Here is a 26,854-nt window from a genome sequence, read left to right as displayed (position 1 = left end):
TAAAAATTGGGGCAGTGACATAATCTTGAAGAGAGCCGCTCGTCCGAGCGGGGACAATGGAAGTCTACGCCATGCCTCGACATCGGAACGCAAGCGCTGAAGCGGGGGCAGCAGGTTACGTTCATAACGAACCACAGGATCTAAGGTGATAAATACCCCCAAATATTTGAAACCCGCGTGTACCACCTGTATTGGGCACCCACGAGGCAAGAGAGGAGAGTCTCCCAAGAGAACGTACATGCAGGACTTAGACCAATTAATCACAAGGCCAGAATTTTTACCAAAGGAAGTCAATACATCGAATAGCACTACTAGCGACTTCCGAGGTGACGTGAGGTATAGCAGGATGTCGTCAGCGTAGAGCGATACCCGGTCCTCAAAATCAGGGGTCCAGCCTATACCCTTCATTGACGGCTCCCACCTCAGCCAAGCCGCCAAGGGTTCCAAAGCGAGGGCAAAAAGAAGCGGAGACAACGGGCACCCCTGGCGAGTACCCTTTCCGAGAGAAAATGAGCCAGAAACATGACCATTAACAACCACCTGAGCCAAGGGGTCTTGATATAGTAGTTTCACCCAACTGATGAAAACAGGGCCAAAACCAAACTTGGCGAGGGCAGCCCAGAGGTATGGCCACTCCAGCGCATCAAACGCCATAGTGGTGTCTAAAGAAGCCAAAATGGCCAATTCACGCAACGAGGACGACCTCGCAAGGGCGCCATGTAGACGCCGAAGGTTCAGTGCCGTGTTTCGGTGCGGAATAAATCCAGACTGATCCGGATGGATCAGGTCGCAGACAACAGTGATTAAATGATTCGCAAGCACTTTAGCGAGGATCTTAGGCTCGGCATTTAAGAGCGAGATGGGCCTGTACGACGCGCAGCGAGCCCGCGGCTTCCCTTCCTTGTGAATCACGATGATAGATGCAAGTCTTTGATCGAATGGGAGGGTACCCGCCTCTAGCGATTCTAAAAACATCGAGCGAAGATGTGGTGCTATTTTATCTGGGCGTAGCTTATAAAGTTCGATGGGAAGTCCATTCGGACCCGTGGCCTTTCCCGACCTCACAGAGCGGACCGCGGTCGCGACCTCCTCAACAGAGAGTGTCGCGTCCATCAGATCCCTATCCAGATCCGACAAGCAGGACAAAGCAATGTCCCTCAGAAGCAGATGCGAATCCTGTTCCGGTCTGTCCGATACCGGAGAGTACACGGTTTGGAAATACTCAGAAAAACACTCCACAATCTCAACCGGGTCAGTCACTCTCACTCCATCCGCTCTCTCAATCGAAGGAACCACACGACTGGCCCTCTCCTTCTTGTCCAACCAGGCTATCAACTTTCCGGCTTTATCACCCACGTCATACAAACGACCCTGCTGCTTTCTATTCATCACCTTGGCGGCATCAGTGACCAACGCTCTATAGTCAGTTTGTTTGAGGCTGAGAAGGTGCAACCTGTCCTGGGTAACATCAAATTCCAGCTCCCTTTCTAGGTCTGATATCTCAGTTTCAAGTCGGACCACTGCCTCGCACTTACGTTTCTTAGCGTTATTAATTAACGATAAGGCGTGGCCGCGGATAACCGTCTTAAAGGCTTCCCATAGCGAGACAGAAGATGACACAGACCCCACATTCTCCACAAAGTAATGGTCGAGTGATTTAATCAATTCCATGCGGATCTTAGGGTCACGGAGATAGCAAGGGTTGATCGGGGCTACCCGGCCCTCAGTTCCCGGTCCGTTTCCATTACGAGCCATAAGGGGGAGTGATCTGAAATACCCCTAGCCAAATGTCTGATCTCCTTAACAAGTGGGGCCTGTGTTGCGGGCATCAGAATATAATCAAGTCTCGAGAGACTACCGTGTGCACCAGAATGAAAAGTGTATTGTAGTTGTCCAGGGTGTAGCAGCCTCCAGCAATCTATCAATCCCAGAGTGTCAAGGAAGCCACCCAGCCAGGACTGGGACCTCCCTAGATCCCTAGGTGGGTAGCGATCGACATTTCCGGAGACCACAGAGTTAAAATCGCCACCCACCACAAGGATGCCTTCTGGGAGCCCCAGTACCACCCTCCCCAAGTCAGCAAAGGTCGTGGTCTGAAGGCCAGGCGGAACATAAACGGAGAGTAAAGTGATGACCTTCCCCTCCCATCGTCCAGTAATGGCGGCATACCGCCCCCTGTCGTCAAGAATGACAGTATCGATCTCAAGGGGGAGGGAGACTCTGACCAAGATACCCCCCTAGAGCCAGTGGTGAAGCCGGAGTGTGCCAGGAGACGGTAGCCCCTCCGATTCATGGCCTGGCATGTATTGCCTATCAAATGTGTTTTCTTGCAACAGCACAACATCTGGGGAGAGACGTCTCAAAAGTTGTAACACCACACCACATTTTATCCTGTCCCCCAACCCGTTAACATTCCAACACAACAATTTGAGCCCCCTACCCCCATCCCGAACGTAGTCGCAGCATCCACCCCACATTAGTCGCGACAGCCAAGTCCAAAAGTCCATCAATATAGTGCCTTGAAGTGAACCAAACAAAAACAACTGCCCCCCCTCCTCTCCCCAACCCTCAAAACAAGACCCCCCACCCTGCACCCCTGCGTTAGACTCAAAGGCCCCCCCAACTTGCAGTGTGCCTGTCGCCCTAGCAAATAACTAATCTATGAAAAGAGACTCACTCCTTCCGCCACCCCTGGAGAACCACCTCAATTAAAGCAAGTTAAAGGATCTGCAAACCATACCGAAAAATCTATATGTAGTCCAGCACACCAAGTTACATTACTATTCCTGTTCCATCAGTCCACCCCCAGCTCCACCAGAATGTTCAGGGTGTTCCTGCTGCCTGGGTAGTGTGTCGAGCCAGACACTTGCAGCCTCAGGGTGATCAAAAAAGAATGTCCGATCTCCATGTTCCACACGTAGCCGAGCTGGAAACAGCATTGCATATTTCATGTCCCTGTCTCTCAATCGTCTCTTCACTCCCTGAAACCCCATCCTTTGCTTCTGCACCGACTGAGTGAAGTCTGAGTAGAAACTCACCGTCGTATTCTCAAATTTCGTGGGGCCACCCAAGCGCGATGCCTGCAGGATAGCATCCCGATCACGGAAGTGAAATATCCTGGCGATGATGGGCCGCGGGGTAGCACCCAGCTTAGGTTTACTACCCGGCACTCTGTGAGCCCGCTCCACCGCAAAGAATTTACTCAGGCCTTTGGGTGCGAGATGATTGACGATGAGGTCCTCCACGATGAGATCAACATTTAGGTTGTCGGAATTCTCAGGGACACCCACAATATGGACGTTGTTCCGCCTAGAACGACTTTCAAAATCTTCTAAACGGCGAGAGAAGGAGTCATTAGAGGACCGTAGATCGCGGACCTCCGTTTGTAGATCGGAGACATCCGCCGTGAGGCTAGAAGTCTTCAAGTCCAGGGATTTAACTTTTTCGTTCGTTTTAGCTAAATCCGCCCTGATCAAGTTGACATCGATAGCCACTGTATCCAGTTTTTGCGTCAGGGTTTCATACTGCACCCCGATTGAGGTCTGCATACTCGCAATGGCGCCCATGATATCGTGCAGAGTCGGGTCTTCGTCTGCCGTAAGGTCATCTCCCTTGTCCGCCGGAGGCTTGCCCGTTCCACCGGAGGAACCCTTAGGATGGGTGTATCGGTCCATGACATTAGATTGTATGGAGCCCCCACGGTGAACAGTCTTGGTCTTTCGCCTTTCAACCTCGGGCTTGCCGGCCATTTTGGAAGCAGCGCCCCCGAGGGGATCCCGAGATCTAGTGAAAATGGCTACGTCAAAATCACCCACAGATGCTCAGCCAAAGGACAGTGTGTTCCACCTCACACACCGAGCGGTGATATACAGGCCCAGCCCTGGAGTGGGACCGCGAAGTGAAGCAGTCCATGGGTGGCGGGGCAAATCCGCTGCGTAGAAGGGTCCGGGCCAAAAGTGAAACCGAAAGCCAAGTCCAGGGTCGAAAGTAGGATCAGGGAAGCCGCTGTTGTTCAATTACCGTCCAGGCAGATCATCAACTCGAGCCTGGGGCAGATCCGTGGAGCAGGCCAGGAAAGTTCAGAGCGTCGTAAAATCGGTTCCCTTGGACCAAATCAATTTTTGAAAGCAACTATCATATCCGTTGGGTTGCATCTTTAATGATCCGTCGTCATAACCAGGATTATAGTCAGGATAAATGCCGGAGGTGACGAAGGTCCGGGAGCCCTGTGCTCACGCGACCATCCCGGTTACGCGCGAAGCTCCTCCTCCGCAATTGCGCTTTTCACACCAACCATCCCTTACATACCCAATGACCCGCTGTAAAATTGGGTCATTCATTAGACCAGTTTTCCATTCATTTTCTGTCACGACACCTTCAGTCACTACACACACTTTTAAATCTTCCCCAAAATCTTCACCCACCAAACCATCATCATCAGAAGTATCAGGAATAGCTGAACCACTCAGTCTAGACAGACAATCCGCCAAAATGTTACTAGCACCAGGTAAGTAAGAGACATGAAATTCAAAATCTTGCAGAGTGACAACCCATTTCCTAATTCTATGAGAAACACAATTAATACCTTTTTTTTCAAAGACCTCTTTTAGAGGTTTGTGATCTGAGACTACTGAAAAATGTGTGCCCCAAAGAAATTTTTTAGCTCCCGAACTGCCCAGTAGACAGCCAATGCTTCTTTTTCCACAACAGAGTAGTTGCATTCTGCACCTCTGAGTGGCCTAGGAATAAATAAAATGGTGTTGTCCGTGTGTTCACCAGGTTGCAAGAGAACAGCACCAAGCCCCTTGGAACTAGAGTCCGTCATAATGAACAGCTCTTTTGTAGGATCAAATCTAGATAGACTAGGAGCTTTGTTCAAGCACCTCTTGATAAGATCATACTCATCACAACAAGACTTATCCCAAACGAATTCACTTCCTTTTCTAAGTAATATTCTAATTTTTTCAGTTTTTTGGGCGAAGTTAGGGACAAATTTATTATAAAGCTCTGCCATCCCCAGAAATTTAACGAGCTCATCCTTATTCACAGGATAGTTAAGACTGGAGATAGCTTCAACAAGAGAAGGTTTGCTTTAATACCGAGCCAGATACTAAATGTCCCAGATATTCAATTTCTTTGACATCAATTCTACATTTATCTAACCTGAGTGTGAGACCCGCACTTTGTAATTTGGACAACACCTCTTTTAGTCTAGAATCATGCTCTTGTGAATCCACCCCATGAACTAGGACGTCATCTTGGTAGACCTTAACACCTTTGATACCAGACAAAATGTTTTCCATCCCCCTTTGGAACACTGATGCCCCCGAAAAAAGCCAACGGCATTATGAGAAATTTATAAGTGCCGAACGGGTAATGAAAGTAGTCAGATCTTGGCACGTGAGATGAAGTTTGACCTGGTGGTAGGCCGATGAGAGGTCCAATGTGGAAAAATGAGAGGCACCATCCAAAGAGGACAACATTTCAGTTATGCTGGGTAGCGGATAGCGGTCAACAACAACTGCTTTGTTGAGTTCACTGAGGTCGATGCATAATCTTGTCTCTCCGTTGGCTTTTCGGGTCATAACCACTGGTGAAACCCATTCAGTGGCTTCGACCTCTCGTATAACACCATTCTTTAGTAGTTTATCTAACTCAGACCTCATTTTGTCTTTGCCTAACATGGGTACATTCCTAACTTTCGCCACCCTAGGCACAGAATCTTGCTTCAACTTAATCATGTGAGAATCATTTTTAAGACAACCCAGAGTATTATCAAACACTTCCGGAAATTTTGTAATCCACTTATTGTGATCAGTGACAGAAGCCATGGAAGAGGGTTCTCTTAAGCAAATGGAAGGAGATTTATTTGGGTCAAGATACACACCAAGATCACGTTGATGAGACTAACTGATTAGGGAATCACCCTTCATAGATACATATAACTTTCCTGCAGTAATTCTTCCTTTAAAGTCTGTGGCACCCATAAAATACCCCAACAAACTGATCACTTCTCCGCCATAGCCTCTCGGAACAATGTCCGGTTTAAACAGCTTTACTTTCCCAGACAACTTTTTTTTATAAAATATCTTAGGAACAAGAGTAATTTTGGCTCCAGAGTCAAACAACATTTCTAGCGACTCATCATTCACCAGAACATGTTCGATGGGACTTTCTAATCTTTGATCTGACAAACTGACGGATCATCTTCATCTTAGTCATAAATATCTACCTCCCTCACATGCTTTTGATTTTTCCTTGGTCTACCGCATTTCGAAAAATGTGCCTTCCTCTTACAGATAGAACATACAGTTTTCCAACCAGGACAATCCTTAAAATTAACTACATGACCAGAGTTCCCACAACGGAAAGATTTCACTGTAAAAGATTTAGTGTTTGTATATGACCTTGTAGATTTAGACAATAAGGAAGAGCTTTGCTAATTTGCTTTGTGTGATTTGTCACCTGAAGAGGTCTTAACTTCTTTAACATCAACACTTTTAAGACTCTCTGTATCTTTGAGAATGGCATCAACGCAGGCTTTGGAGTGTTCATGCATTTTCATTGTGGTAATCACCTCTTGAAGCGTAGGATTATCCTTTTGCCAAATACTGTCTTTTGCCTTATCCATAGAACAGCCTAGCATGAGCTGGTCCCTTAGCCTTTCATCTACCTCCCTCACATGCTTTTGATTTTTCCTTGGTCTACCGCATTTCGAAAAATGTGCCTTCCTCTTACAGATAGAACATACAGTTTTCCAACCAGGACAATCCTTAAAATTAACTACATGACCAGAGTTCCCACAACGGAAAGATTTCACTGTAAAAGATTTAGTGTTTGTATATGACCTTGTAGATTTAGACAATAAGGAAGAGCTTTGCTAATTTGCTTTGTGTGATTTGTCACCTGAAGAGGTCTTAACTTCTTTAACATCAACACTTTTAAGACTCTCTGTATCTTTGAGAATGGCATCAACGCAGGCTTTGGAGTGTTCATGCATTTTCATTGTGGTAATCACCTCTTGAAGCGTAGGATTATCCTTTTGCCAAATACTGTCTTTTGCCTTATCCATAGAACAGCCTAGCATGAGCTGGTCCCTTAGCCTTTCATCTACCTCCCTCACATGCTTTTGATTTTTCCTTGGTCTACCGCATTTCGAAAAATGTGCCTTCCTCTTACAGATAGAACATACAGTTTTCCAACCAGGACAATCCTTAAAATTAACTACATGACCAGAGTTCCCACAACGGAAAGATTTCACTGTAAAAGATTTAGTGTTTGTATATGACCTTGTAGATTTAGACAATAAGGAAGAGCTTTGCTAATTTGCTTTGTGTGATTTGTCACCTGAAGAGGTCTTAACTTCTTTAACATCAACACTTTTAAGACTCTCTGTATCTTTGAGAATGGCATCAACGCAGGCTTTGGAGTGTTCATGCATTTTCATTGTGGTAATCACCTCTTGAAGCGTAGGATTATCCTTTTGCCAAATACTGTCTTTTGCCTTATCCATAGAACAGCCTAGCATGAGCTGGTCCCTTAGCCTTTCATCTAGACTGCCAGCAAAAGAGCATGTTGAGGCCAGTTGACGTAGAGCTGTGACATATTACTCAACAGATTCTTCGCTTCTTTGCATTCTGCTCCCAAAGTGATAGTGTTCTAAAATCATGCTCACTTTAGGAAGATAGTGCAGGTCAATTTTTTTATGCAAATTTATGCAAATTTCGTATTCATTGAGAGAGTTAGATTCACCATCAGGAAGATCTGGCAGGTGCTCGAAAACCTCCTGACCTTCTGAGCCCAGGCAATGTGGAAAAAGTGAGGACTTTCTCTCTGCACTTAGAGATGTACCACAAACCCTTGCATAGTTAGAGAATACCTTCTTCCACCTTAGCCAGGATTTGGGAGGATCACCAGAGGTGGAAAGAAAAAACGGAGGAGGAGTAACGTTTTGCATTTTAACAGAAAAGAAATGGATAATATATGTAATTGCACCAAACAATATATTAGGTTATGATCACTTATGAGAACAAGTTGTGCCAAGACAAGAGCTAACAGTTGAAAAATAACATGTAAATGCACAAGTAAAATTAATCGATGCGATCAGCAAGAAATAAATGCACTGAAATAAATGCACTGTGCTGATCAGCGTTATATAACGTGGAAAATATGCCACTTGAATTATATGTCAGCGTAAATGTAATATCTGGGCGCACTCAACAATTACACAAGTAAAGTTAAGCAATGAGATCAGCAAAAAGTAGAAAAGCTGTGCTGATCAGCGTTAAATCACATAGAAAGTATGCTACTTGAATCATACAATTGTATATTAGTATAACTTGTTCCAAATAGTGTAAATGTTACAAGCTGTGCTGATCAGCGTAAACGTAAAAAAAAAGTAATCAGTGTGATCAGCGTGAAGAGAATAAGCTGTGCTAATCAGCGCTAGAAATGTAGAGAACCTGCTTCGGAGTAGTAATAGTCCGAATATGCTGTGCAGGTCAGCGTTGAGGTGGTTGAACAGCAAAGAAATAAAATACACTTACCACCTGATACACAATGGAGGGGGAGCAAGATGAACTCTATAGTTGTTGCTTTAGATCCAGCGAAATGTGAAACCAACAACAGTAACTCACAAAAGAAACTGGAAGAGGTGTAAGGCTTCGCATTAAACATTCATAAAGCGTCGTATCCTCATCCAAAATGGCGGCAGTAGCGTTGCTTTATGACGCGAAGTACACGTACAGACAACCCTGGCAGGAGCGATGTGATGAGGCGTAGGATGCTTGCGCTGAAGTCAGGCAGAGTCAGGCCGTGTCGTTGCTAGGCAGCGTGGCAGTGGGGAAAAGAAGGTCCGAAGAACTTCACCAGGCCCAGAAACTACACAGCGCAGAAGACAGAAGTACTCACTCGTACAGTGACACGACGAAAGAAGGCTCAGCAGGGCTCCGGATACCGCACAGTGAAGATAGGCTGGGTCAGACCGTCTCACTGCTAGGCAATGCAGCAGTGGAGGAAAGAAGGTCCGAAACCAGGCCTGGACATCGCACAGCGCAGAAGACAGATGTGCCCTCTCACACTGTGACAAGATGAAGGAAGGCTCAGTAGGGTCCCGGATACCGCACCGCGCAGCCAACACCATGCACAGGAACATCAACGATGTTGAAGAAGAAACTCAAAGAAGCAGCAAGCTTAAGGTAGGTTTCTTGAAAATTTAGTTGAGTTGAGGTCTGGACAGCAGGGTTAGTTTCCCCTCGTCGCCAAAATGAGGTGATGACCGCTGCAGAAAGATGAAACAGGAAGATGCAGGCTTGTAAAGAAGGACTTTATTTAAGTTCAATACATCTAGACCTCATCCATCAACAGGCAAATGTAAACTGCTCATGTATTCAAACAGTAACATTCCTAGATTCTACCTAGGAACACAGCTCCATAGTAACAACAACACAGAGGTAATAGAAGGACAAGCTAATACATAATGAAGGGGATACTTAATAGAAGGACACAAGAATACCACACTGTGTTTATATCTACCTTTCTTTATTCAATTTTGCATAGAGAAACAGGCAAAGTAATATGCCCCCCAACTTTTGAGGACATATAGGCAAATACACAAACAGATGTATACATTGAATCCCCGTATATATGTACTGTCCACGTACCTTAAAGTATCTCTGTGTCTGAAAGTTTCTTATCTTTATCAACAGGGACTCCTTACTCTTCATCGTGGTCTGCAGAGTGGAAGTACCTTTATTCCCTGAAGAAAAATCTCCCCAACACTGGATCTTTCACATTTGTTCCAGAACCTGCTCTAGCCCAATACAGCAGGATTGAAGTTGGAAGTGTAAGAATCAGTCCGGCCAGCTGCTCAGATGGACAGTGGTGAGTGACTGAAGCACAGGCGATAGTGTAATGTGATGATACATAAATGTATAAATGTATGTGTCTTGTAAAGCGCACTGCTGCCCTGAGGCGTCGCGGCGCTGTAGACCGCTGTGGAACCCGTCCTGGCTATCCCTGTGGGATGGTCCCTACTGGGTATCTCCAAGGTGAAACCAGGCATCCCTGGCGAATGTGGGGGGCCATTGTAGAGATGAGGCAAGCTAATGCCCAGAGTTGCCGAGTGTGATCCCTGGTTAGAGTAGGCACCGAGGCGAGAATTATTGAGTCCGCTGACCCTGGTCCACGACCCTGCCGCGTCAGGAATTGAACCCTGGTCCCAGGCTGTTCTCTGCTTCCGGGTCTGCCGCCTCTAACCAGTGAGCCACACCGCTCCACCTAGGCGTTTAATATGGCTGTTATCATGTAAGGCCCAGGGCACCGTGATGATGGGGCATGAAGATAATATCATTTCATGAAGAGAGAAAATTAAGGGAAATATCTGAAAAACAACACAAAATCACATATATTTTTTGGGAGAGTTTTATATAGTGAAAACTAGACCCGAGGATATCAGGTATCAGAGCGCTTTACATGAGCACCAGTTTTGTTACAGAAGGACACATTATTATTATTATATTTATTATTATATTTAAATTTGTAAAGCGCTCAGCTACCCGTAGGTTTCCCGGCGCTAAAAACCAAAATGAGAGGGGAGAGGTCAGAAAGGAAGGCTGTTATAAGTTAAATAACCAAGTTTTTACCTGTCTGCGAAATTTAAGATAGCAAGGCTCAGTACCATTAATCTTTGTTATGCACGGGGAGATTAAGTGATTTGCCAAGTATCACAGGATGTTGAGCGTCGTTGCGAGACCTGAACCCGGTTCCCCAGCTTCGAGGTTGACAGCTCTTGCAGTAAGGCTAGATCGTCTCCCCAGTATATGGTCAGAAGAATTGATTCACACTGAGGAGGAGGTATGACATTTAACTGGTGTGAACTGTAAAAAATATACTATGCTTTGAGAATATGTGGAACCTCATGAAAGTTAATACCCAGTTGTCTGTGGAGGACAGAAGTCTTGGGACAGTAACTACAGTATATGCTACTGATAGAGGAAGAGTTAAAGCTGGAGCACAGATTCCTTGATACTTTAAGCTTCTATCTAATAATTTGTTTATAAAATGTGTGTATTCTCCCTGAAGTTTCTCTTTGATTGTATAGCATTGTATCATTTTGTAGTATTTGTATTACCCATATTTGGTGTGCTGAAGTGCTTGTCCCCATAGGTAGCATGCTACAGCAAACGGGTGGTGTTAGAAAGAGTATTGTGTTTGCCCTGAGCCTATGTGGGAAGTGTTTCCCTGTCATGTGCAGCGAAGTGCAGTTATTGTGTTATGGGACACAGCATTTAGTGGTGTTATGGATGAGGAATCTTACAAGCTAGACGTACATTTTTATGTGGTATGCTGGTTGTTTTGATTTGCTTTTCAGGTCCCTTTGTTTTGCTACTCGTTATCTTTTATGTTCTCCACCCGATTGACCGTACTGGCATTGAAACTGTTTGAACTCAGACCTGCACACAAGGGCACAGATGAAAATAGAGAATGCATTGTCCTGTTCAAATATGTGGTGTTGCATAAAAGCAAGAACCACTAATCTCAGTAATGATTTTTTTTTTAAAATGTTACTTGCAAAACATAACATTTTTTTCATAGAAAAGTTAGGCATAGCACATACTGGACTATAAATAATGCAACATTTGGGCAAGGTATCACTTTAATTTGCGAGAGGCCGGAATGGTTGGAGCAGAGTCAAGCACATTGCTGACTGTGGTGTTGTTGCCAGGAACGTATTATTTCTTATTTTTGTTCTGCTAAAGGCAGTAGTAAGCAATGGTGACCCTCTTCGTAACATGGCGCCAAGCTTTACCTCATCTGTCCCATCTAAGTCCACTCCTCGCTGTCGATATATAGGCCAAAAGTGATACCCTCAAGGAAGCAGAGATACTGCCAGCATGGAAAAGACTCTGCAACAGGTGCCTTCGTGCAGATGTCAAGCAGACATTTGCTGGCATCTCGCATGATTCGAGTGGCTGCTTGCCTCCGAACACTTTGGGTCAAATTAGTACCGGAAAGTGACTGTGACTGGAGTTTTTGGGTAGAACACAAATCCTGATTGATACTAATATCAGTAACACACTGAACTCAATTTTTTTTTATAGATGCTCCAATACCACCTCTAATTGAGCTGCAAATAATCCAACGCAGTATTTGCCATCAGCAGTTCGGGGTGATGGCAGATAAATCCTGGACAATAACATAAACTAACACAGTTGCATTTTGCTAATTTTAATGAAACGATTAAAAAAAGGAATGAAATGTGTACATATTTGAAGGTAAAAATGAAAGTGATGTTTGCGTAGCTTATTGGAGACACACCTTCTTCCGCTGGCAGAGGGTACCATATTTTGGGTAAAGCCCTTCAAATTATCGGGTGTTTAAGCATCAGATGCGAAGCAGAAAGCACCAGCAGGCATGTTCCTGGGTAGTAAGGGCTTAACAGGCATATGCAGGAGTTGTCGGGTAAACTTGTAGGTACGTCATGCTCATTCTGAAAACACTTATGGCCTAATTACGCTTTTGGCGGTGCAGGAGTGGGACAGCTACGCTGGCATCCAACTTCAGCACTGCCAAACCCTTGTGCGTTACAGATTATGACTTTCTTTGTCATTGGTAGGCGGTCATTGGCATTCCCACAGGCTGGGCCTTTGAAATAAGCACCGTAATGGGGATGTCAAAGCACTGCACAGCATGGACTAGTGCAGTCTATGCCGTGCATGTACTGGGGTGCATGCACACAATCAATCAATCAATCAATCATGACATTTGTATAGCGCGCTACTCACCCAGAAGGGTCTCAAGGCGCTGGGGGAGAGGGTTCCGCTACTGCTCGAAAAGCCAGGTCTTGAGTAGCTTCCTGAAGGATAGGTGGTCCTGGGTTAGCCGAAGGTGGATGGGGAGGGAGTTCCATGTCTTGGCTGCCAGGTGTGAGAAGGATCTTCCTCCGGCGGTGGCTCTGCGGATGCGTGGAACGGCAGCGAGGGCAAGGTTGGACGACCGTAGCTGGCGGGTGGGCGTGTAGAAGGTCAGGCGGTTGTTGAGGTACTTGGGGCCTTGGTCTTGGAGAGCCTTGTGTGCGTAGGTGAGGAGTCTGAACGTGATCCTCTTGCTGACGGGGAGCCAGTGTAGGTCTCTCAGATGGCCGGAGATGTGGCTGTGTCGGTGGATGTCCAGGATGAGTCGTGCGGAGGCGTTCTGGATGCGTTGGAGTCTTTTCTGAAGTTTGGCTGTGGTTCCGGCGCAGAGGGTGTTCCCATAGTCCAGTCGGCTGGTGACGAGTGCCTGGGTGACCGTCTTCCTGGTTTCGGTAGGGATCCATCGGAAATTTTTTCGGAGCATGCGCAGGGTGTTGAAGCACGATGATGAGACGGCGTTGACTTGTCTGGTCATCGAGAGGGAGGATTCCAGGATGAAGACCAGGTTGCGTGTGTGGTCCGTTGGCTTGGGAGTGGTGCCCAGGGTAGGGGGCCACCAGGAGTCGTCCCAGGCGGAGGGTGATGACACCAGAATGAGGACTTCCATCTTGTCTGAGTTCAGTTTCAGGCGGCTGTTCTTCATCCACTCTGCGACGTGTTTCATTCCTTCATGTAGGCTGGTTCTGGCGGTGGCTGGGTCGTTGGTGAGGGAGAGGATCAGCTGGGTGTCGTCGGCGTAGGAGATGATGTTGAGGTTGTGTTGGCGTGCGATGGCTGCGAGGGGGCTCATGTAGACGTTGAAGAGGATGGGGCTGAGTGATGATCCCTGTGGTACGCCGCAGATGACTTCCGTGGCCTCGGATCTGAACGGGGGGAGGCGGACTCTCTGGGTTCTTCTGGCGAGGAACAAGATGATCCACTCCAGTGCCTTCTCTTGGATTCTGACGTTGCTGAGGCGTTGCACTAGGGTGCGGTGGCAGACAGTGTCGAACGCTGCGGAGAGGTCCAGGAGGATGAGGGCCTCTGTTTCCCCGTTGTCGAGCAGGGATCTGATGTCGTCGGTGGCTGCAATGAGGGCGGTCTCGGTGCTGTGGTTGGCTCGGAAGCCGGACTGCGAGTGGTCGAGGGATCCGTTCGTCTCGAGGAAGGCGGCAAGCTGTCTGTTGACGGTCTTCTCTGTGACTTTGGCAGGAAAAGGGAGGAGCGAGATGGGGCGGAAGTTCTTGAGGTCGGTGGGGTCCGCTGTTGGTTTCTTCAGGAGGGCGCTGAGTTTGGCGTGCTTCCAGCTTTCTGGGTAGGTGGCGGTGTTGAAGGAGGCATTGATGATGTCCCGGAGATGGGGTGCGATAATGGAGTCGGCCTTGTTGAAGACGTGGTGGGGGCAGGGGTTGGTTGGGGATCCGGAGTGGATGGTGTTCATCGTGCGGGTGGTGTCTTCGGTGGTGACCGGGGTCCAGGCGCAGAGGATGGTGGTGGGGGGCGATGCTTCGATGGTTGGGTGCGTGGTTGGTGCGTCGAAGCTGTTGTGTATTTCGGCGATCTTGCGGTGGAAGAACGAGGCGAGTGAGTCGCAGAGGTCTTGTGAGGGCGTGATGTCGTTGTTTCCGGCGCTGGGTTTGGAGAGCTCTTTGACGATGCTGAAGAGGTCCTTGCTGTTGTGGGCGTTGTTGTCCAGCCGTTCTTTGAATGCTGTCTTCTTGGTGGTGCGGATCAGCTGGTGGTGTTTGTGGGGGGCGTGCTTCAGGGCAGTCGTGTTGTCTGTGGTCTGGTCGTCACGCCAGGCTTTCTCGAGGGTGCGGCAGTTCTTCTTGGAGTTCTTAAGTTCGTCGGTGAACCAAGAGGCTTTCTTGCTACAGTGTCCGTTGGGAGGGGTCTTCAGTGGTGCGAGGTCGTCCGCGCAGTTGGTGATCCACTGTGTGAGGTTGTTGGCTGCTACGTTGGGGTCCGTTGTGCTGGCGGGAGGGTTCTGGCTGAGGGAGGTGGTGAGCTGGTCGGCGGTTATCTTGTTTCAGTTCCTGCGAGGAACCTGTTGCGGGTGGTGGTGTGTCGTTGGGTCGTGGTTCTTCTGAAGCTGAAGTGGACGCAGCTGTGGTCAGTCCAATGAAGTCCGGTGGAATGGCTGAAGGAGATGTACTTGCTGGAGGAGAAGACTGGGTCGAGCGTGTGGCTGGCGTAGTGGGTAGGGGTGTTCACCAGTTGCTTGAGTCCGAGGTTGGCGAGGTTGTCCAGCAGGGTGGTGGTGTTGTTGTCATTGTTGTTTTCCAGGTGGAAGTTGAGGTCCCCTAGGAGGATGTAGTCAGCGGAGGGGAGGGCGTGCGGGCTGATGAAGTCTGCGATGTCTTCACTGAATTGTGTGCGTGGTCCCGGGGGTCTGTAGATGAGGGTGCCTCTGAGGGTGGTCTTGGGGTCGGTGTGTATCTGGAAGTGGAGGTGTTCGGCGGCGGTGAAGGTGTCGTCGAAGCTGGTCGTGATGCGGATGGTGTTCTTGTGTACGATGGCGATGCCTCCTCCCGTCTGGTTGACGCGGTCCCTCCAGGTGATCTTGTATCCGTCTGGGATGGAGATGGCGATGTCTGGCGCTGAGGCGGCGTTCATCCAGGTTTCCGTGAGGAAGGCGACGTCTGGTGATGTTGTGTCGAGCAGGTTCCAGAGTTCGACGGCGTGTCTGTGGACGGAGCAGGTGTTGAGCAGGATGCACTTGAGGTGGTTGCTGCTGGTGCTCGGCTTGTTGGGCGCGGTGCAGGTCCGGAGGCAGGTGAATTTGCAGGCTTGGCAGGTGAAGGGTCCGTGGGTGCGTTTCGGGGTGGCACGTTAGCAGGCGGACTTCTGGCCGGCATTGAGTGCTTGGAGGGTTGCGGCGTCGTATGTTCGTCGGGAGCGCTGGCAACGACGGGAGCCAGGGGTCGTGGCGCTTGGCGTGGTCCAGGAGCGGAAGGGGCGCAGACGGGCTTGCCTTTGGCTCGCCTTCGGCGCACAATCGGCGCGCCCGCGTAGCGGGATCCATATGAGGCGAAGTGGGAGGGAGGAACAGCTGGGAGGTGGGAGCGGGGCGGCCAATGGGGTTGGCGAGGAGAAGGGGGCGGGGCTGCGAGGGATCGGCGGCGGCGAGAACGGCGGCAGGGAGCGGGTGGGGGCACTCAAACCAGGGATCTAGCACACAGGAGAAGGAGTGACAAAAAGCAAACAAAAGAGACAAGGACACACCAGGCAGCAAGGGCACAGCGGAATCCCGTGGGGAGATGACGAGCAGCAGCGAGGGTTACAAGTACAGGGACGTGCTACAGCAGGTGAGCCGTGCGGCGTGGGGGGTGCCCTGGAGTCAGGTCACAGAGGGGGCACAGGATGTGCCCCCCTGTATGCACCCCATTGCCCAGAGGCAACAGGGGGCCCTATAAGCCCCCTTTTTTTCCTCTGTGCCACGGTTTTCATGGAGTAGGAACCGCCATGAAAACCGCGGCAGAGAGGAAATTTGTAATATGCTTGGCGAGACCAAAGTGATCCCGCTAAGAATATAGCGGCCTCAAGACCTCCACACCACTTTTGCGGCAGTGCAATTGCAGTCCGACTGTCCAAGTCATAATAAGGCGGTTGGACTGCCGATGCGGTGGTGACTAGACCGCCACTGCAAGTCTGGCGGTCCTCGGACCATCAGACTCATAACCAAACCCTATGTGGAGTACTTTTCTTATAGTAATGCTTATGTGATGAAAATAAATGTATTGGTAAAGCCAATAGGTCTGGCCTTAGAAAATATGTAATCGGTTTGCTTACTTTTGGCAAACCTATGCAGTATGCATTAAAAGTTTACATGTAATGAAACGTGGAAATGCTGATGGCTAAAGCTGGTATGCTGGTAAGTAAAAAATTAAAATATGCCCAATCCCAAAAGTAAATTGAAGAGGATGAGATGAAAGAGCCTATCTGCCCTTTTTTTAGGCAAATGTGCAGATATGCACAAACAAAATACTGTCCTTCACAGTAAAATAGGGTGTGGCTGACGTGGGCTTCCCATTGTCCCATTATCTATTTTGTGAATGTGAATGACAGATGAACAGTGTAGTGAATGAAAAGGGCTGATTTCATTATTATTATTTTTTTTAGAAAACATGAGTCTGGTTATACTACAAAAACATATCTGAAAATATGATGATATGTGACCAAACAAATTGTGCTCATCATAAATCCTGTGCCAGGAAAAAAAACACAATCAGTAATAATAGTGTGCTAACGAGGGAAAAATTCCAGTTAGAATACCAATGAGGAAAACATGCCAAAGGAAATGCTGCACTAGGATAATCATACCTTCAGGAATACCGTGCCTGGAGGAGATTTACCTATCAGAAGTACTGTACACGGTCAGTAAAAATAACATCATTCTGGATAGAGAGTTAGACGGACATCAGAATGCCACAACAGGGAGTCAAGACGCTACGGTTTAAGGTAACACTCACAGAGAGCTCTATTAAAAATGTCACCCTAAAATAGTGGCATGAAAAATAATACTTTGGGAACCATTATCGTAGGAAATGCTCCCCAGAGTGGGTAGTGAAAATAACGATATAAACTATTGTTGAAGGGAGACCTGTACCCATTAAACAGGTTTTCTAGAGAAATAATGCAACTAAAATACAATTACAGTCCCTGGGGAACGGATGCATTCAACAATGAGTTTCAGGTGGATAAAACCTCCAAGGGTTTGGGCGTTGTAACAACGATGACTACTCCTGAGTCCTATAAAAGTACCACTCGCATCCTCCAAATACAAGTGACATGAAAACAAACGATCGTGGGTTTCTATGCAGTTATACTATGTCTAAGAATGCTGTGCCTCAGCTTGCCATAGAAAATTCGCCACTCAGAATAAAGGGTGGCCCATCTGGTGAGTTGATTGGTTGCTGTGGTGACACATGGCTAACTTTGAGGGCCACCGCTTTGATTCTAGGCAGAGCTGACTCACCTTTTTAGCCTTACTCAGAACAATACAATGAGCGTGATTCATTTGAGTATTAACTGCTCCCAGCCTGCAATCACTGACTCACAATTCTAGAAGTGTATTTCCAAAATACTCAACATAATTCTTGAAATGTGCAGCCTACCACAAGTGTAATAGGTTAACATCACACGGCTTAGAGATTTCAACATAGGGGGCAGAGCAGAAATTGACACTGTGCCAAGAAGGATACAGAGGCTAGGAGGTAGAATACACATAGAAGAGAAAATGTGGGAAATATGAAGGAGGAGAGCACTACTCAATGATGAGGAAAAAGCAAGCAAAAGAAGGACAAACGTTACCTAGACAAGAAGGAGGTAGTAAAATAAGAGGAGTTGGGCTAAGTATGATGAAATAGTAAAAACAAAGGAAGGAACACATGGAAAGTGGATACATGTTTTGAAGAGACCAAGCAAAACGAAATAGTCTGAAAAGAGACACGTTTCAGGGTGAAAAAAACAGTTGAAGAATCTGATCTGGAAATAATTCTACATCTGATGCTATGTACTGAGAAAGCGACTTGCTGAGCCTCACATCTGCTTTGATTTTGGGCGGGCCATGCACAGGTCGCCAGTCTGCCATGACCCATGTGAGGTATTCCCTATCATCTGCTGGCAGCTTCCCAAGGACATCGGGCGAACATAGCAGACTTCAGTAGTAAAGACAAGTGCACCCGCAGTGAAGGAAAACCCGAAATACAATCCCGGCAACACAGAGAGGGATAATGTCTTCTCATAAACCACACAATGTTCCTGTTCCAGTAACCCAACTCTAGAGACTCAGACCTTGCAGGGAGCAGCAATCAGCAATCTGATCCCAGATCTGACCCAGCAAATGCCAATTTGTAATTGGATCACTTGTGGAAATTAATACCATCTCAGCATACATCGCTTGAGGTACCGAGCCGAATTGTGAAGATTCTGTGCAATGCCAGGGGCACTTCCATGTGGAAATAATTTTCAAAGTGTTCTTTTTTTTCAACTTGACCTACCCACTCCTCATTTCCAGTTTTCGCTGATTGGGACTTACAGACTCATGGACCACCGTCAATTCCATGATGTAGTTTGAGGTTTAGTCAGTAGTAGCTTGAGACCCACCCACTGTGGTCATTACCAGGATGATTATTGGCCTTCTGAGTCCTTTTTTACAATTAACTGCATCTGGCTTGAAGTAATCTCATTCAGCCATGCAAAGGAGTGATTGTTATTTCTGAGAAATGCAGTGCCTGTGGATATATGCAACAGTTGTGTCTGTCGAGCAGTGACGGGTCTTCTTGGAGGCGAGGGTAGGAATCACCTCCCTCAAGAGATGGGCGTTGCATGTCCATGTTTGCACCCTGAGGGAATTGTGGTGTGTCCTGAACAGCTTAGAAACTTATAAGACACCCATGATTCACAATGTCCTAGAGAGATTGAGCCCCTCATTGCTAGTGGTCTGGTATTAGCTGCGATCATAATCACATCCCAAAAAACTGACAGCAATGTGTTCTAATTTTATTGGGTGAGATAAATATCGTTTATTATAAGTTTCCATCAAAATGGGGTATAACAGTCGGACTTATTTCTTCAAAATTCATATCAAAGTAGTCTATCTTTTTAAAGGTGTTTGCGTAAGTATCACAGTTTTTTCGACCATTCATAATGGGAGCCTTATTGTGCAAGAAAGCTACATTTTAATACAGCCCTAAATTACACCAGGTAGGCAAACTGTTGTCTGATCATTTGTCTTCCCAAGCGCGCATAACACAGAGCTGTCTGATGAATATTGATTTATTTTGACCATTTTAAAAAGAGTTCTTTCCGTCCCTCTTCAGTTTTACGAAGTGACAAGTCACTTTTTCACTTCCAATACTTTTCAAAATATTTTCACACATCAGAAAAGATGTTCTTTGGTCTGTTTTAAGAAACATAGGCCCTTATTTATGAAGCCCTGCGTCACAGTTACCCCGCCATTACATCACTTTTTGTGACGCTGCAGGGGTGTAAATAATGTACCATGTTGCACCATTTTTATGAAGTGACGCATCTAGACAGAAGAGTAATTTTGTAAACCTCTGCGCTACATTATACCTGTGTCAGGTATAATGTATGCAGGGTGGGTGTTCCCCTGCATCAAAGCCTCATAGAAGTGGAGCATTAAAATCTTTAATATTTCAGTGTGCCACTTCTAGGATGCCATTGTGTCAAAATTTTATGCCTGCCTCATGGCAGGCGTAAGAAAGAACACATTGCTGAAGTTGCGTCTGTTTCCAGACACACCCCAGCAATGCTCACTTTTGCGCCTACAGATATGCCATTAATACTGATGTATCTGTGACTCCTTGCGAGATGATGTGCCATAGTGTAAATAGGGGGCATCCATCCTGTCATAAGGAGGGATCACTGAGAAGTGTTGTATCGCTGCTTTGTCACAGTGTTGCAACTCTTCTCATAAATGAGGTCCTTAGGGGTATATTTACAATGCCCCTGTGGCAGGTTTATGCCACTGGATCGTCACTTTTGTGATGCTCCAGAGGCAGTGTGATGGACCATATTTACAAGGCCCCACAAAGCCACCCTGCGGGGCTTTTCATGGCCTTGTAAAAATGGAGTAAGGCAATGCCTTACTCTGTGTGGAAGGGGCGTGCCATAGATGGTGCTGTAGGTATTCCCACGCAACACCCATGGTTTTTGACACTGCTTCAGATTTACAACAGCGCCAAACGAATGCCTTCCCAAATCAGGCATAATGAGGACAAATGTTTACATTTCTCCTCGTTTATTGCTCTTTCCATGTGAGCTGTATTCTGCAGCACACATAGAATGAGGAAAATGCCTCCTTTGTTTGATTATGTGTAGAAAGGTGTCTCTTCCTGCGCAAAACAATCATTTATTTTTTTAATAGAGTTTTTTATAGTGCAAACTTGACCCGAATCAGGTATCAGAGCACTTTACATAGCACCAGTTGCATTACATGAGGACACATTCATTTTTGTTAGGCACGGGGAGATTAAGTGATGAGCCCAGAATCACAGGATGATCAGAGTCATTGCCAAGACTCGTACCCAGTTCCCCAGATTCGAGGTAGGACACCCTAGCCATAAGGCCAACTCCTCTCATTCCAACAACACAGACACCCTTGCACTATGGCAGCCTGCATTGGCTTTCAGCTGCAGCTTGTGCGCCGGTGTTGGCAGAAAGGACAGGAATGCGCCATATCTTCTAGAAACGGCAAATTCCTGCCCTTTTCTTTTGACGTAAGACAGTGCAGCTAGAAGGCTTGCGGCACTGCCCTATGCCACCATATTGTAAATATGCCCCATAGATTTCACTTTCCATACTTTACTGTGCCCTACGTAGTGTCATTCAGTTCAAAATACAATATTGACATATATCTGTCATTAAGCAAACATAATCTTAGATCTGAACAGTCAAAAACCTATAACAGTAATTTGTGAGACAAAGTTTCTTCATGTTTACTGCTTAGACAATTGACTGTTAAGGGCAGGCCTTAGAACATACATTGCAAAACAAACACTTGAAAAGGCATTTAAGTCACATTTTTTTTGTCTTTTTCCATAATAGCAGGGAGTGCAGGAGCACCCCCATACCGCTGCTTCCAGCACCACTGGCTCAGCTCCGTTTCTTTAGAGAATCATCTTGTCACCTATATTACATCCAAAATTGCAGGACGCCTTCATCTAGTTTACCACCCCTGTAGACACATTTTTTGGGAGAGATGTTTAGGAACTTGGGTCTATACAGGATCTTAGTAGATACAGGCGCACCGTTATAGCTGTTCACTTAGCAACAAGCGTCTTGTAGATGAAAAGATTGTTGATATCCGGAAGTTTGTTCCCCAGAAAAAGAAACCGACTCGTGTTTGGCAGATGGTTAGAATAGAATTAGGGGAGGGCGGAATTTGCATAGTCGTGCTATGCAAAGCTCCATGAAACGGTAAAACATCTCTGCGACCACGCAAAATCTCCACGAACACGCGGAATTGCTTGTTCTGCCCATTGCCGATGCTTTTTTCCTGTTCGCGAATGCTGTTTGCGTGCCTGGGGGGAAAATCTCACCATTTTAAAAGTGCAAACAAGCAAAAAATTCCACGAAGCTGCGGATCGCGGATATTTGGCAATTCCGCGTTCTCCACGGAACGCAAAATTACACAAATTCCGTCAGCGGAACGGAATTTACAGCCCAGGCCTAGTTAGAAGAACCAAAATCTTATTGCAATATGTCTGCAGAGACAACCCAAAACACTTCAGATCCAAACAAATTGGGCGTCAGGTCTCAAGCCACAGTGACCATAGTGAGCATGGTCAATCCTTAGGAACGTCATCAGATGACCCTCCATTGCTAAACCCTCATCTGCAGACATATGCGTCTACTTGTAAGCGCTAATGGGCCAAGTAATTGTTGGGCATACACTATAATAAAACTGCCCTACATAACATGGGGAAATTGGTTTTTGAAGAATCACACACTGTCAAAGAAGGATCTTGACATACACTGCTTTATTTTTTGTAGTCTTTAAATGCGAAAAGGTTATTGTCATACAAACTGTCTGGATGTTTTCAAGTCTATTAAACCTCCAGCCACTCCTTGGTCATCTTAATTTTTCTTCTGCTTATATGCACATGCTGCAGAACTATTGTTAGAGGATTAAAACCATTTCTTCTATATTATGCAGACCGTGCTAATCGAAGAGAGCCCTATACGGTAAACCAATGTTATCAGTTGCGGAACAATGCACATTTAGAAACAAGTGTCGGCATAGGTCTTGTTTTGGATCTTATAGCTTTCCCAATGGTTATTTTGTCATCTTTGTTTTGCAAAACCTTATTGTTAGGAAAGCCGCTTGCCCCTCACAAATGTTAATAAAAAATTATTGGGAAAAATATTTTTTGGTCTCAAAATTACACATTGCCATTATAATTCCTGGCACTGACAGGAACTACTTTGTGTGTGGATGTGCTTCTTCTGCAGAATGCTGCACTCACAGTGAAGTTAGTCAGTGGCTGAAGTGGGCTAACCCAATGCCTTATGCTCGAGTGGGCAGAAGATAAATGTGAATTACACAACAGACCAATGATTGACGAGGACTGTTAGTGTATTATCTGTATAATGTTACTCAAATCAAAAGGTCTGGGCTAATGTCAGTCCTAAAGAACATTTCTGGACTAAGTGTGACCGAGGTAGGTTTCAACGTTTGAATCTAAACACAAATTACTGATTTTTAAAGAAATGGGGTCTGCTTTTCACATATTACTTGAGCAGTTCAGTGGCAGCTTTCCTTCCTGTGGGTTTTTCTGCGAGTCTATCTGCAATGCATAAACCACACTATCATGGTCAAATTACATTTATAAAACAAAACCTCATCACGTGAACTGCAATTTACAAAGACTTATGTTGGACTTGTTAGGCTTACTAATTGGGACTCAATCATGCAGCAGGTGATCAGCAGAAATGAGGATAAGCCACTTTGGATAGGGAAGTTGGAATAGAACAGGATCAAGCAAATGCTAGACATATCAGACATACTATGTGATGAGGAGGCACAAATGACACTTAAAACATGACCACATGCAAAGACATTCTAAGATATGAGCAAGGTGGGCTCTGCACTAGGGCGTTACCATTCAAAGGAGCCCCTCGTTAATTGAGCAGGACAGTCACACTTTAAAAACGTACTTTAAAAAAATATACTTCTTCCATGTATTTCATGTATTTCTTGTTTTCTTTTTAGTGAGTTAGCCAGACCCAGTCTCAAACTTGCAAAGTTCAGCAAGTCTTAATGCCATCACCCAATTGTGGAGGAGTGTGGCTCAATGGTTAGAGTGGCAGACCCTGATGCAGAGTTCTGGCCAGGGACGAGGGTTCGATTCCTGCCTCGGCGGGGTCTTGGGCTCAATTTCCTCGGACCTGTTAATTATCGCCTCGGTGCCTATTCTAATCACGGGCCCCACGCTGCTACTCTGGGCAATAGCTTGCTTATCCTCCACACCGGCCCCAACAGCGCTAAGGATGCCTGGCTTCACCCTGGGGGTGCCCAGGAGTGGACACTTCACAGGGAAAGCCAGGAGGGTTTCCACAGCGGTATGAGTATCAGCGCCAGGAAGCCGAATAGGCGACACCGCAAGGTGACCGTCTGGTGACAGTGCGCTCTATAAGTACCATGACATTTACATTCGGATGGGATTGGGCTTGAATAGGCATATGTTACGTACATCTACCCAGTTGATCACATGTGCCTTTCATTCTGCCCTCAAAGCCAACTTCCGGAGACGAGTGTGTGACATGTTGCCTTGTGTTGACAGTGCAAGTCCATTACTGAGCTGCTCCGTTCCATGGATTGGCAGCCTTGCGGTAAAAATAGCAAGGGTATAGCTGCAAAAGGTGAAGCAGCATATTTGAAGTAGGAAGCCTGGTGCATCGCTGACTGCTATTTGCTGTTCTGGTGATGTGCATTGGTTGTTTGCTGACATAGAGTGAGGCTTGGATCTGGAGTCGAACCCATGGGAGAGCTCATAGCTGCATACATTATGTTGTAGACGGCAGTGTTCACTTGTTTCCTTTTGTCAGTGGCTGTTATGTATCTCTCCCGGCCATCATCTGATCATACTGGGTGCCCCTTGTGGTGAGGCTTAGAGTTTTCACACGTATACTGTCCTGTCCGGACTCCCCTTGGCACTCAAGAGTGCTATACCATAGTTTATCTGCTCTATAGTATCCCCTCCAGCCTAATATTTCAGAAATCACTCACCCATACCCTTTTTTTACTCCCTTTGTCTTACTATAAATTACCACTGTTCTTCTATTTTTTAGTTTCCCTCTGTTTACCCTCCTCTCTTCCCATCTCCTTTTTCCAGTATGTGCTCTGCAGTGGGGGACTAAGGGCAAAGGCTGTGAGGAGAAATGGCCACCTTAGGCTGTGTTTCAAATATAAACATAAAAGTGCATGGTACACACTATGCCAGACTATCTGTTAATTAATGAGAAGTCTCATCACTCTCCTATTAATAGCACTGAACACTTGCAGAGAAATTATGGTACTCTCCCTTTCAAATTGCAGAAGTGCAGCTGTCACTACCTGTCAATACCTGCCCATTTAAAGCCCTTTCAGCAGCAGGCAAACGTTTGATTGCTCCTGGTCTGCGGGGGGCCCCAGGGGCCTATGGGTGGCGGGAGAACACACGGCGCTTAAAAATCTCACTAAACGAGAGGGTGAGGCATCGAGACCGGTTCAGGACCAGCGGAGAGAAGCCAGTGCTACACTGACCTGGTCTGGACACCATGACCGTTTAGGTTGAAACATAAGGAGTAAATCATGCTGGTGGGCCAGCAAGGAAAACCAATGACTGCCTGCCAAAAGCTGGGGAGCACCCTTCCCAGCCCCAAACCGTTGTCTAAACGAAAGCATCTTTGCTAACAGTTTTTTGATGTCTCTCGTTGTAGACAGTGACATCCCAGAAAGGTACAAACAACATCCAGCACGTATACCAGGCACAATGTGGTTTGTAATCCCCTCCCAACCAAACTTTATTTACTACATTTCTAGTGAAAAGTGTTGCGTTAGTTTAATAAGAAGAGCATATAAAGTTGCAATACAGACTTCATCTAAAGCTGGACGTGGCTTAAACATTTGTAAGGAAAGTTGCCTTTATCGTCAGTCTTATATTCTAAACCTGAGCTCTGCTGTGATGAGAACAAGCAGATCCAATTGTGGTGCCAAGGATGCACTTGAATACGCTTGTGCTAACATGGAGCATGTTGAATCCAAGCTCATTCCTCTCATCTCACATGTCTCTTCCTTCTATGCTAAGTATACCACTCGTAATGCCCTCTGCATTCTTGACTCCCTGTGCGTACTCCTTTTTCCTTTCTTCACTCTGTCCTTTAGATGGTTGGTGCATAAACAATGGTTAGCAAATGGTTAGACTGGATAGTGCACAATAAACTGTTTCTATGAGTTTGGCCTAACCATTCCACTCCATAGTAATATCTTGAGACTCAAAGGCTACATAGTCTTTTCCTGTGATTTATTACAAGTGCCATGTCTTGTAGAAATTTCCTGTGATAATATGGTCAGGTTAAAGGTCATGTGATGTCAAACGCGGTGATGTCATCATTATGCAAATTAACATGTTAGGTATCTGAAAATGTAGCCGTAGCTTGTTTGTGTTAGAACTGGGGGTCTCTAGTTGACTGAGGTAGGGACCTCAGTCCAAATAGGGACCCTTGCTTCTAGTCAAGGAAAGGAGGGACACCCTCTTATATAACCCCTGCTCACCCCCCGGTAGCTTGGCACAAGCAGCCAGGTTTATCTCCAAAGCAATGTGTAAAGTATTTGCAACCACACTCCCAGTAACACAGTGATAACACCACAAATGTACACAACACTGTTTTTTTTATAAAAATAGCGGTATCTTTATCCAAAGGAATACGATGAGACCAAACGATAGAAATCCAACATATGTCAAGTCAAGTCAAGTCAAAATTTGTATAGCGCACTACTCACCCAGAGGGTCTCAAGGCGCTTGAGGGAGGGGATTAGCTATTTATCAAACAGCCATGTTTTGAGTTGTTTTCTGAATGAGAGGTGGTTCTGTGTAAGGCGGAGGTGGGTGGGAAGAGAATTCCAGGTTTTGGCTGCTAAGTAGGAGAATGATCTTCCTCCCATGGTGGCTCTTCGGATGCGTGGGATCGCGGCGAGGGCTTGATTGGACGATCGTAGATGGCGGGTGGGGGTGTAGAAAGTTAGGCTCGTGTTGAGGTAACTGGGTCCTAGGTCGTAGAGGGCCTTGTGTGCGTGGGTGAGGAGACGGAACTTGATTCTCTTGTTGACGGGGAGCCAGTGAAAGTCTCTCAAGTGACCAGAAATGTGGTTGTGGCGTGGTATGTCTAGGATGAGACGGGCGGAGGCGTTCTGAATGCGTTGGAGTTTTTTCTGTTATTTGGCTGTGGTT

General features: G+C 46.4%; 1 protein-coding gene across 2 annotated transcripts in view; it reads left to right on the top strand.

Moving 5' to 3' along the window:
• The window catches only part of SUSD2 (sushi domain containing 2), a 900,046-nt gene that overhangs the window by 381,108 nt on the left and 492,084 nt on the right, over positions 1–26,854 (top strand). For both annotated transcript variants that reach the window (XM_078667086.1, XM_078667085.1), the window contains exon 17: positions 9,708–9,882. In XM_078667086.1, the coding sequence (XP_078523212.1) occupies positions 9,708–9,882 (175 nt within the window). The remainder of the gene's footprint in view (positions 1–9,707; positions 9,883–26,854) is intronic.

The sequence above is a fragment of the Lissotriton helveticus genome, chromosome 11 (assembly GCF_964261635.1).
Source record: "Lissotriton helveticus chromosome 11, aLisHel1.1, whole genome shotgun sequence".
Lineage (NCBI taxonomy): Eukaryota > Metazoa > Chordata > Amphibia > Caudata > Salamandridae > Lissotriton > Lissotriton helveticus.
This window is presented reverse-complemented; position numbering and strand designations above follow the sequence as displayed.